We start from the raw sequence: 11,718 nt of genomic DNA, 5'->3' as shown, positions 1-11,718 counted from the left end.
CGAAATGTGCGTGTGTGAAAGTTTTAATAAATATACTCCGGGGCTGGCTACAAAGGGCGTTCAAAATTGTCGTCATTGGCGGATCGTTTTGGAGGATATCTAAAACACGCTCCTCAGTTTGTACCATCCGGGAAGGCCTGGATCTTCCAGCATATCCACCATGCTCTTTTATTTCCGGTCTCGCGACCTCTTCCAATAAAATAAATAAATATACTAGCTGCAGAATGATGTCTTTAACGGAAAATGATCAGCGTACAACACCATATCAACCAATTCGTTATTAGAGTAATTAGTAGTCATTCTCAATTAAATAGTATTAATATCTATCAAAATAACAGCTGGAGCCAAACTTCGCCGCCGATTTTTAAATCTGCGCAAACATAAACAGTAAACCGCATAAAAACAGTAAACATTGAATGTTGTTTACGTTTTTACTATAACTGATAATTTTTTGTGGGATTTTTTCCCTTTACGTCGCATTTGCTATTTTACGCAGGGACGGATTTAGATGTTATACCGAAACATATTAAAACTCATATGCGCATAATTCGGTTATTTTTAGGATTTCGGAAAAACGTTGCATAAAGATTTCGCTTAGTTTTTTGAGGTCTATGTCGTGTTAAAAGGAAAACCTCTACTTAAGATACACTCTGTATATATTAAAAGAGGCCATCAGGGAAGAAATCGCTTAAATCAATGCTGAAATGATGGCTCGGCTAATGGCCATTTCGTGCGAAGATTGGAAACTAGTATTCAGGCGGAGGGACATCACTTACCCGACATAATTTTTCACCACTTAATCAAATGGCATGTAATAATAAACTATTTTATAAATTAGAATTAAATTTTTTGTCAAAAATAACTATGTACAGTTCAATTCAAAATCGTCAGGTTCCCGTCGATCACCCTTTACAACCTAAATACACGATAAAATTGGTTCGTTCTATCCGGAAGTTCGCTATAAGCGGCAAAAAAGCATTAGCCTTATATAGGACTTTTTTTGTGTCTTTTAACCTCAGTTCGTTATAAGCGGATTCACTATAACCGAACACCACTGTAGTTTCTTGTAATCGTCTTATAATACAAATTTCACGAGTTCAATGAGAAATTCCATATTACTTGAGGAAGGTTTTCTATATTTCAATGTAGGGTACTTTGTTACGAGTTATTGAAACATAAATCGGTATCTACATCCTCGAGTTTCTCTCAATTGACTTTCCAAATTTATAGCCAATAAAACGTTATGCTGAATTGATCACCATTGATCACAGAAATTTCGCGTATCAAAAGCGGTCACAGTCTAAGTGGTTCTGCAGCACAATGAATTAAATGAAAAATACTAGATGTTTGGTTCTCACATCCGTGTCATTTTCTAGAAAATATAAATCAAATTTGTTTAAAATTCTAAAACACGCAACTTTCTAGCTAACGTCTTTATAATAACAGGAAAAATCAGATTTACAATAATATGACAATATTCTAACTAAAGAGAATATTATGTGTAAATTATAACAGTGTAAATAAAAAGAATAAAATTATTTTTATGTTTAATTATTGTGAAGGAAGAAAAATTAATCATTTAACTGATTATGGTATGCATGGGAATACAACAATATAATTAAAAACCATAGAAATCGGCTTACAATTCTATACAAGCTTTCACAATTTTATATGCATCACATAAACGAAAAAAAATTAGATATATGCTATTTAGTTCCACGCCATATCTATAACACAGAGGCGCTGGAAATGTATAAAGAAATTAACAATAACATGAGTTGAACCTTGATCTAAAGCAACGTTGGAATGAGAAAATACTTTTTTCGAAACACGCCTGTAACCGCCAAATTTAAAAGATGTTAATATAATTATCGATCTTGGTCCTATGCTTCTGAGCGACGCATTCAGCAATCCAAACAATATTGCGACATTCCTGCTCCTTTAACTTTAAATAGGAGTAAAACACTCCAAAGTGAAACTGCTGCATGAAGGCATTTATGTTTAGCTTCACCTCATACTCAAAGAACTTGTCCTCAAGCGTCTTGTCCCCAGGGTTATTTCCGGCGCCTTCGAACAGCTTCTGGTATTCGGCGTAATATTCCGCAACTGCCTTGACCTGATCGTAATCTTCAGCCCTGGCCAACGCTGCAAGACCATCGGGGTTTAACCTTCCACAACGAGGATACAGCTTGGCTCTATCGTCCTTAGACAACTCGGTTCCAAACGAATTAATTGTGATAATAATAGCACGACGATCAGCTTCAAAAGCGAGGATTTCGCACATGCAATCTGCGGTTGTACCTCCGATATTCTTGCAAAAATCATAGAAATTTTCCAAGTACGCCTTGTACAAGGTATTACGAATGATTTCAATATTCATTTCATCCAAATCCTGCTCCGAAATGCAATCCACAAAAAATGGGGCCAAAGGGGTATCGACCAGCACGGCGTTGTACAACTCTGCAGGAGTCGAGGCGACGTGAATCGCTTCCATCTGTTCAAAACTGCCGAGAGGGTGGCATTTGGGAATGAGCTCTCCAATAGGCCTTTGGTGCAAAGTCCCTGTGATTAAGAGAATAATGTTGTCAATCATGTAGCTATAAGTGATGAAGTCCAGAAAGGTGGATAGAGGCTCAACAGCTTGGTTGCGCATATGCTCGAATTCAATGACGAGTTTCTCTCGCAGTTTGTTGTCTATGGTGGAAACTGCAAGAGGCGAAGGTTCGTTTGCCAAGAAGGTGCCATAGTCAGTGCTTTGGAGATGAAGCTTTAAGTCTGTAAAATTAATAATTGAGTTTGAAACTAGTCTGGAAATGACTGAGAAGTAATGAAGAGGATTAATGTGGTCAATAACAGAGGCAAAACCAGTTTTGTACCAAAAAATTAGCCTTATTGTTAGAAATTCCTGCCTTTTTTCAAAAAAACAATGTTGTGGCGCCTTTCATGTCAAATGTGGTAGTACCTGCCCACACCTAATAAATTACATGAATATTGGACCTTGATAAACATTCTTCTAAAATATGTGGTATAGCTTTGAACACCACAAAAGATGCCAACCTATGTTACTGTCTTTCAACATGTCAAATGTATTTGAATGAATATTATTAGGGAGGGCACTGTACCACATTATTCCCCTATAAATTTATCACCTTTCACATGCTGCAAATAGGACTAGTGGAGGTATTACATGGAGCGATAGGTAATAACAAAATGCATCTATGTCTTTTGTATGTTATAATTATCTTTTGTCTTCCTGCATATGTTATAAATTTTATGGTTTTTATGTAGAGAGAATCAAATATTTTAAAGGCTGTAAGATATTCCCATTCATGCATCTCTCAAAGAAGAAATTGTCGCAACAATTAACAAACTTGAAAACCCACCCAACCTTTACATATACTTTTTAAACTTTAATTCTCTATAACTGAGTACTAGGGTAGTATTTAATGATCAAACATTACAATAATGTACCCCAACATAGGAGTTTCTTACCTTCAAGGGTTTCACACTGCACCAAGTTCAAATAATCTGCATGTCTGAGTATTCCACATTTGAATCCTCTACACAGGCCCTCCAAGTATCCATTGTCGATGTTGAATATACACCCTTTCATGTTTTTTTTTGCGCTTTTTAAGACAAAATTTGTAAAAATTTGAAATTCTATAAACTATACACCTCGCCCGAATGTCATATGATCAATCTGCCCTGTCAAAAGCATGTGATTGTCATGATGAAGTCACGTGATGAAGATGACGAATAAAATGGCTGACGTATAATAGCCAGATGCATTTTTGCGGTAAAAAGGAAGCTTGTAACAATTGTCAGCAATGTAATTACCTCACTATTAAAATAAGTTATGACTTTGTTTAAATGAAATTTTCTTAAAATATATATGTAAATGTAAATAGTGTAAAATATATTAAAATAAACAAAATAGTTTTCTCAAATTCTAAATTAGACCAATAAGTAATAATACATAATTGTCACGGATCCCGTTTTTCCTTGCTAGCTCGCCTAATAGGCGAAGAAGTAGCAAAATCCACGTTATTGTCACAAAAACTAGCCAATTCCGAGCCTCCTAAAAATTGATATTCTAAAATTCTCATTGAGAACTTAGAACATAAAGTTGATGTTAGAAATTCTAAGTTTACCTTCACTGAGTTCTAATGATGTGGTTTTTTGAAGACCAAGTTTCCTCATATTGTCAATTAACAGGCGATAATTAGAAATAGTTTTGTTGGTGTTTCTGATGAAATTGTTGATGTTATGCAAATTATCATCTATTGTATGGCAATTGGTAAGGATGTTTTCCTAAAAAATAGATATTTCTCTCAAAATCTCAATTTTTTTTTAGTTTAGTTACCACAATATTAGGCTTGCATCCTTTCATATTACTATTGAGGATTATATCGCACTGTTTTTTTACAGAAACTAAGGCAGGTGCACTAGCTTCCCCCAGTGATATTACAGGTAAATTTAGCTTTTCCTGGAGAACATCATTTGATACAGCACTCCATTTATCACAATGTTTCTGAGTAATAGTTAGGGCACTTTCTAGTATATCTGCACAGAATATATTTTGAGAGTTGTTTCAATATACTGTTTTAAAAGAAATACTCACTTGTGGTGGCTGTTAATTCTCGAGAGACATCACTGAAAGTTGAAGATCGTTTTCGAATTTGTTGGGGCTTTTCACTGCAGAGAAGATCAAGGGCTTGCTGGATACTGGGATCTAAAGCCATAACGGGTGTCTGTTTAAATGCAATTTGAATACAGGCGCTTTTTTTTAGTTCTGTTTCTAAGGTATTTTATGAAAATTTACGCCTTTTTCACATAAACATCTCCGTTTTTCGGTTAAATTAAATTTACAAAATAATTGAGGTTATGTTCAAACGTCAAATGTATATGTATGACCATTTACCTACCTTTCAAATAACTTACGAAGCTCTGCGTCATAGAGGGTATAATAACTAACTAAATTAGAGTTACATTAATTCATTTCATAATATTTAATAATAATAACGATTTTTTAAACATTTTTAAGCATGAATAGGTACAACAAATGTGAAGTTAGTATTAATAATAGTTGGAGCCTTCATATTCATTCTACCTACCTCCTGCGTAAATGCTAAAAATACGAACTTAAATTATTTTCCGCACGTAATAAATCTTCTATTTAATTATACATATAAATATTGTTAGAACAAATAGAATTTCGTTATTTGATATTTATATCGTGTAAGTATGAATGTTTCACCATATTGTCAAGAAAACACATTGTTTCTTACTATATATATATATGTATATAGATATATGTGTGTATATAGATATAGAGATATATGTATACATTCATATAAATATATCTAAATTTCTTCGTGTAATGAAAAATTATCCAGCATGTATAATATCCGGCTCCGCAAGATTATCCTTTTGTACTCTCCTTGGTGCACCCCCCTGTTCGTAATCTCGTACGAAAAATGGTATTTTTAACAATGCACCGGTGATTTTGACAAATTGCCTTTGCATATGGTATATTACATCCTCTGCGCACTTACCTCTCTTTGAATTATTCCTTCGTGTTCCCGAACTTGATTTGGTTTGTAATTCTATTGCAGTACATGGGGCTACTAAATTTAGGTTTCCACTAGCAAGCAGAAAATTAAAACGTTATAATACTGTGAATTTACGTGCGTGAAAAATATTTTTCGGAGTATGCTCAGTGATCCGGAAAATTGGGCAAAATAATATACCATAGATTGGCTACGTGGTAAAACACAAAAAGCTTTTAGTTATTAAAAATCGAAACCATACGTTTAATTGCACTATTTTAATAGGTAACTTTGTGTCTCGAACGTTAAATATTTCTTTTGCTTTAGAAGTTAGGACTGTCGTCCATCTGGCTTCAATTCTCCGTTTTTATTGAGCAAATAGTCTATTCTTTCTTCAGTTAAAATATCCACAATTTTCTTTTGGCACATCAGGGCTCTTTCTAAAGGTAAATTTCTCAGTTGACAAGCAATATTGTTGCTGAAGTGATACCATTCATCTTTGGCTGTTGTATACGATTCCAATGCAGGACTTTTCTGGTACACCCTCTCCAAAATGTCTTCCGACCTAGAAATCTAGCTTATTATTATAAGTACCATATTAACAATTATTGTCCCACCGAGAACTTGGATCCAGACCGTTGGTTATTTCATAACCAACATGCTGGTGGTGAGTACTGAGTCTTCGCCTTTTAACTTCATGATGAATTGGAGAGTCATACTCATCCTTGATTATCTCCTCTTTAATTTGCCTATTACCAGGAAATGCAAGCAAATCGCTTTCGGTTTCTCCATTAGTAATTGCCATTTCAGTTTCCACCATATTATAAAGATTGGTCTGATCTTGCTGGAATAAGGTAGTATCGTCTACTTCTTCTTCAATCTGAAATGTTATTTAAGAAACTGTAGGTTTATTCCAATACGTAGCATGTTATGTTAGTTATGTACGCACCTTCGCAGCAGGAGATCTGTAAGTGCTATTAATGACGCCCCTCAGGAACCGATCAGCAATGTGAAACCAGGCCAAATTGGTTTTGTACTCCTCCATAATTCCTCCACCGAGATTTTCTTTCGACCGTCTTATTTTGTTAACTTCTTGCTGATATGTGCTGCGGATGTTTTTGATTTTATTTTTCAGTTCATTTACGCCGAAGTCTGGAAAAACCGAGTTTAAGGTTAAGTACTGAAAATCCCTCAAAAGTCTTCTAGCATAATAATCCTACAGTAAAGTATTATGTTCCTAGCCGTTTTGTGCAGAAAATTAAAAAGTAGTAAAGTTTTCAATTTTCTGCACACAATGGTGACGTAAAAATTGCTTCATTGTAGCATTACTAGCTCTAGTGGATTATTAGTATGTCGGATCATATTTGCTTTAGACGTAAGATTTAAGTAAGATACTGATGTCCTTGCTAAACGGCTCACCTGTCATGTTCATTTCTTTGAGCATATTCTGTATGGCTTTATCACGGGCATTTCTGTGTTTATATACGGGGTGTCTAAAATTCCAAAGACATTCAGCTTTCTCATAAAGTTCGACAAACTTAATGGTGTCAGCCTCACGCCATTTCTTTCCGCAAGCCATAATTGCGTTTTAGCGGGGTTTCAAGCAAAGTTTAAATGCCTTGAAAGTATCTCTCGGGCTCGTACACTAAAATGGCGATCGATCCGAGTTTTGTCGTTGCAGCAGGCGCTCGTACGTTAGCAGCGGACCGTAGAAAGTCGAAAGCAAATCAGCGAAACGTCCCCGACACTGGCATGATGCGAATCGACTAGTTGGCAGGCTCGGGTCGGTGATCGTTCGAGGCATGTCCGCTGTCTCACATGGCCATGCGCACCTTTTGTCGTACGAGTTCACTCGTAATTCGCGCTATTCCTCGGATAAAATTATCCGGAAGGCGAGGCGAAACCAACTCGATTCGTTAGAGTCTGATAACTTCCTGCAGGGGTTCCAGTTTGAATTCCAATCACGGTCGGTATACCGAACTTTCTAGCTTTCGTATAAATTTGCGACTTTAAAAGTGGATTGAATCGCATCGTTTAGTGATTCCGAGATAGTTTTACAGGATAAAATAAAACGGAAGTTTTTAATGTTTCTCATATTGTGCAGCGAAACTTAATTGGATTTTAACACATTTGTATCTTAAAAAGTTTCTGGACAAATTGGAGAAGGAATTTTATACTTCCCCATTCCTTGTTCCCTCGTTAATCAGTCTGATATGAATTGTGGATAAATGAACCGGATCTCTGCTACCACAGCATCGAGAAATTTTGAAACTACGTGATACACCTGCATGTGCCAGTTAAAACAAAAGGCCGATTTGCATATCTGCCACAAGCTCAAATGGGTTACGAGTTGCTTTTGCCCGACCTCAATTATTATAATTTGGTTTGGAAACCCCCTTGTTCATCATTCTACATAATTGTTTAACGAAGCTTTGAGCTTCAAACTGATTTTTTACTGACACACAAACACAAGGATGCGTGACGTATAAAAAGTGGGAAATTCAGTTTTAGCGGCAGCTCCGTTGTATGCAGCAATAAACATTCTGCATTTATTGTCCAAATTCTTCGAATTCGGGGGTCAAATATTTCCAAACAGAATACCGCAAGATGGGCATCTATTATGCAATATTCGCGAGCGAAAGGGGCTTCCTTGGTGGTAAGAGCGCCGCGCCGCCCCGGGATGGAATTAGCGAGCTCAGGTAACGGAAGCTGCCGGAAATAGAAAGGGAAGTTCTTCGGGCCAACTAAGGATGCTGCCACCGGAAACGGATATGACGACGTAGTTTCTGGATGTCTTGCCAGACTGGCGTGTGTAAATTTATTGAACTACGTCCAAATGGGTTCTTATTGTTATTGGAAAAACCTGCAAGTTAACTGTGAATAAAATTAAATTTTTGCGTTATATACATTTTCTTAGAAAATTTAGAACTGAGTCCGGACCATGAAGTCAGGGCTATTCAGTCTTCTTTCTTCTCAATTAATCTCAACTAATTTCCGTGACGCATCCTGAATCGTTTGTATATTCAGTAATAGCTACTGTGTGAAGTGTCTATTATGTTAACGTACTGCATGACTGTATGCAAACATCCACTGATCCAAGTACGCGTCTTAGGACGAGCCAAAAACCTACTTTATTTCATAAAATTTATGAGATGGTGAAGTACATTTCTGAAATCGTGGCAACAAACCTACTTGAATAATTCAGAAAGCTTATGAGTGTGTAAAACTGTAAAATTTGGTGTTTACTACCAAAAATACATAAAAATCTAAGTTTTCAAGAATTAAAAGCTGTTTTATTTAAAAATTAGGCGATGCACATATCATCGAACGGAATACGCCTGAAACTTGATTTTGGCAAGTAACACATTTGGCATCATTATTATAGAGATTGTCAAGAAATTGTAAATGGTACAATTTTGTCAACAGTTTTTAAAAGTTTTTTTATTTATGAGTTTATTGAAATACGCAGCTAGTGCTAAGACCAGGAAGTCTTAAATTTCTCCCACACGCATCAATGACTCATGAAAAAATGCCCTAACGGCCTTAAACTATACACTCCTGACAGAATGATGGAATAGACACATTCATTTCTTTAAGTTAACATTGTAGACAAATTGGTGCACCTTGCAGAACGCATAACGTAATGGGTGTGCCCGTACTTACCCGGGACACGACAACCCATTACGAAGATGAAGATCAACATCGCTTAGAACATAAGCGAGCCTGCATGGCCAAAGGGTACGCTTTGCCATAATAACAGATATTTAACAGATGAAATGCGCTTGGGCCAAATTGAATTTGCTCGCATTGTATACTGCATATAGGAAAAAGTTGCTTCCGCTGCAAAATAATAATTGTTGCAATTTTCAATACGAATGCAGGGGCGTGCGGGTGGATCTTCATCAAATCCGCAAGCGCGCCTCTGGGAAAAATGTTTTATGTCCGCCCTTTGGCGGTTATTCCGGTATCTCGCATCGGCCCTAGGGGCTCGGGGATACCGAGTTTAAATACTTCGAAAACCATATGTTAACGCACCCCTAAGGGCATCGCATTAATTTAAAGAGGAAGGTTGCGTTGCGTACGCCAATAACTAAAGCTTGTTTTTCTTTATGGCTGGAAGCCCAAATGATACATTTTAGAAGATATGATGATATTGGCTGTAAATCTCCTTTCGTTGCCGGAACAGGTCGGTGCACTATGTTATTATCCCAAGAATTCACTCAAAGTAGGAGCTTCGGGTTTTAATAACAATTTGGCCCTCGCCTCGACATAATATTACGGCTCTAAATTATGCAGTGACTGCCTTACGCCCTGTCAGCAAAGATTTAACAGTTGCTGATGATAAAGCAGAGCCAGAGTTGCCTGGAAATTATATCCTCCACGCTGCCAAATTAGGCAGCTTTGCAAGTTTCCCTAACTAAAATAAGTCCCTTCCCGCTCTGGAAAACCTTAGGAAAACTTGGCAGCAGCTTTATGTGCACTTCGCAAGGGTCCCCTCGTAATTAGCAGGTCCAAAGTCTTGGGGTTTAGTTCGAGTTTGCAGGGACCCTATAGATGCCGTCTGTACCGTAACTATTTGGCGAATTTCAATTTTTCCAATATACGTGCCCACTCCAGTTAGGAAACTAAAGATTATTCCAGTCGAGAGGGCAAAAATTTCATATCATGTTGATTTTAGGTCCGGGCGGCCGCTTTTCTCCTTTATATGACGAAAGTTTTGTCAAAAACAAGATTTTATTGCCCGGAACTTTTCGGTATAGGTATGTGCGTTATTGGGGAACCAAATGTGATAAAGATTCGCCTGGAGTCGAATCATTTCCTCAAGTTCAAAAAGTTATGTAAATTGCTTCTATGAGCATTCCTGATGGTGGCTCTGACGGCTCAAAACGTTCTTGTTCTTGATTGGAAGCAAGACTTAAACGCGCAAAATGGGTATAGCAAAACAGGTTTCCTGTTGGCGATTCTATCCCGGTTATTACCTGGAATAAATCAAAGGAAAGCTGTCGAGCGAGGCACCGTATAAAGAGCAAGCGATAATAAATACTCGCCGTTGAAAAGGTCGACGAGAGATTGTCTGGGTGACATATTTAGTGCAAATGTCAAGCAGTAGCACACCGTGAACACGAAGATGATCTATGCGGCCTGGACAAGGACAGACCTATATTTTATAATGGACAGTCTCGCAGAGTATGAGCAATGTGCGTCCGGCGAAAGCGGGGTGATGAAACGGTCCTTGATTGTCAAAAAAAGTAAACGGTTTGACTGACGGCCAATACAGGGTGTGCCAGAATGCAAAGGTCGACGCTTAACCACGTATTCCTTGGCCAAAAATGTATCGGTTCAAGGTGATATGCTTATCTACGAAATTGCCTCCTTCTGGAGATACAGTTCCTTGAAGTCTCACTTTTTTTAAGTTTTGCAGATAGGTCGACAACGACTATATGGATTGCAACAAAATTTGGTGTTAAATCTTTCTGCTTCTCGGGGCGCATTCGATTCTAAAACCATTAAGGGCAGTGGTCAATTGCTAGGTCGAATGTGAAATGCACCAGAAGTTTTTTTATTCGCTCATGAAGACGGTTGGTTTTTTTATGAAGTTCCCGGTCGGAGACGCAACTTTGTTTAGATGTTTTATTGAAAAAACGCAGGGTCGCCCAAAGGAGATTAAAAAGGCTGCAAATGTCATGGAAGAGGCGGTCGTTTGCTGAAAATTTATAAAATATATAATTATGAAAAATGCAGTACGCCAATGATTGTCATGGATATTGATAGCTGATAAATTGGCAGCACTGTTGGCAGGCTCGTCCATGATTTGGCAGCACTGCAATGGGAAAGTCGGGGAGGGGTAGTACCGAGCAGGGAATAACTCGATTTCATTTTTTTAAATATGGAAAAATTGTGGAATTTCTTAACGTAAACTAAATACGCTGCTTGGTTTAGTAAATATTGAAAAGCGATCATTTTTAGTTTTGGAAATCGATTAGAAAAAATCAGGGTATACTCAGGGACTTAGCTAATCTAACATCTTGGGTGAAAATCACCGCCCCTCTAGCCCCACGAAAAAACGCCGACCAGGAAAGTCCTCCACCATTCCTGGTCGGCCGCCCTGGCTCATCGCCCAACTGTGCTGCCCCTATAAAGCCGATACTGGGTATACCTAGGAGGCATT

The 11,718-nt window shown here is 37.5% G+C and overlaps 3 protein-coding genes across 4 annotated transcripts; all 3 read right to left on the bottom strand.

Moving 5' to 3' along the window:
- Positions 1 to 1,418: 1,418 nt before the first annotated feature.
- VhaAC39-1 (V-type proton ATPase subunit VhaAC39-1) lies at positions 1,419 to 3,710 on the bottom strand. The gene is made up of 2 exons (XM_066398360.1): positions 3,493 to 3,710; positions 1,419 to 2,775 (listed from the first exon to the last, which is right to left on the bottom strand). Exons 1-2 carry the CDS (start codon positions 3,611 to 3,613, stop codon positions 1,850 to 1,852), a joined length of 1,047 nt encoding a protein of 348 aa, XP_066254457.1. The 5' UTR covers positions 3,614 to 3,710; the 3' UTR covers positions 1,419 to 1,849.
- A 253-nt stretch (positions 3,711 to 3,963) lies between these two features.
- On the bottom strand, positions 3,964 to 4,887 carry LOC136414377 (uncharacterized). The gene is made up of 4 exons (XM_066398362.1): positions 4,622 to 4,887; positions 4,364 to 4,563; positions 4,152 to 4,311; positions 3,964 to 4,078 (listed from the first exon to the last, which is right to left on the bottom strand). The coding sequence occupies exons 1-4, from the start codon at positions 4,740 to 4,742 to the stop codon at positions 3,984 to 3,986; spliced, it is 576 nt and encodes a 191-aa protein (XP_066254459.1). The 5' UTR covers positions 4,743 to 4,887; the 3' UTR covers positions 3,964 to 3,983.
- Positions 4,888 to 5,765: 878 nt separating this feature from the next.
- Positions 5,766 to 7,623, bottom strand: LOC136414260 (uncharacterized). Of its 2 annotated transcripts, none has more exons than XM_066398172.1 (4): positions 6,969 to 7,623; positions 6,499 to 6,701; positions 6,167 to 6,429; positions 5,766 to 6,122 (listed from the first exon to the last, which is right to left on the bottom strand). In XM_066398172.1, exons 1-4 carry the CDS (start codon positions 7,126 to 7,128, stop codon positions 6,005 to 6,007), a joined length of 744 nt encoding a protein of 247 aa, XP_066254269.1. In that variant the 5' UTR covers positions 7,129 to 7,623; the 3' UTR covers positions 5,766 to 6,004. The 2 variants fall into 2 exon arrangements, with proteins under 2 accessions (XP_066254269.1, XP_066254268.1); XM_066398171.1 differs by having other exon boundaries at positions 5,766 to 6,114; positions 6,969 to 7,621.
- Positions 7,624 to 11,718: the final 4,095 nt, after the last annotated feature.

Source organism: Euwallacea similis, chromosome 17 (genome assembly GCF_039881205.1).
Source record: "Euwallacea similis isolate ESF13 chromosome 17, ESF131.1, whole genome shotgun sequence".
NCBI lineage: Eukaryota > Metazoa > Arthropoda > Insecta > Coleoptera > Curculionidae > Euwallacea > Euwallacea similis.
This window is presented reverse-complemented; position numbering and strand designations above follow the sequence as displayed.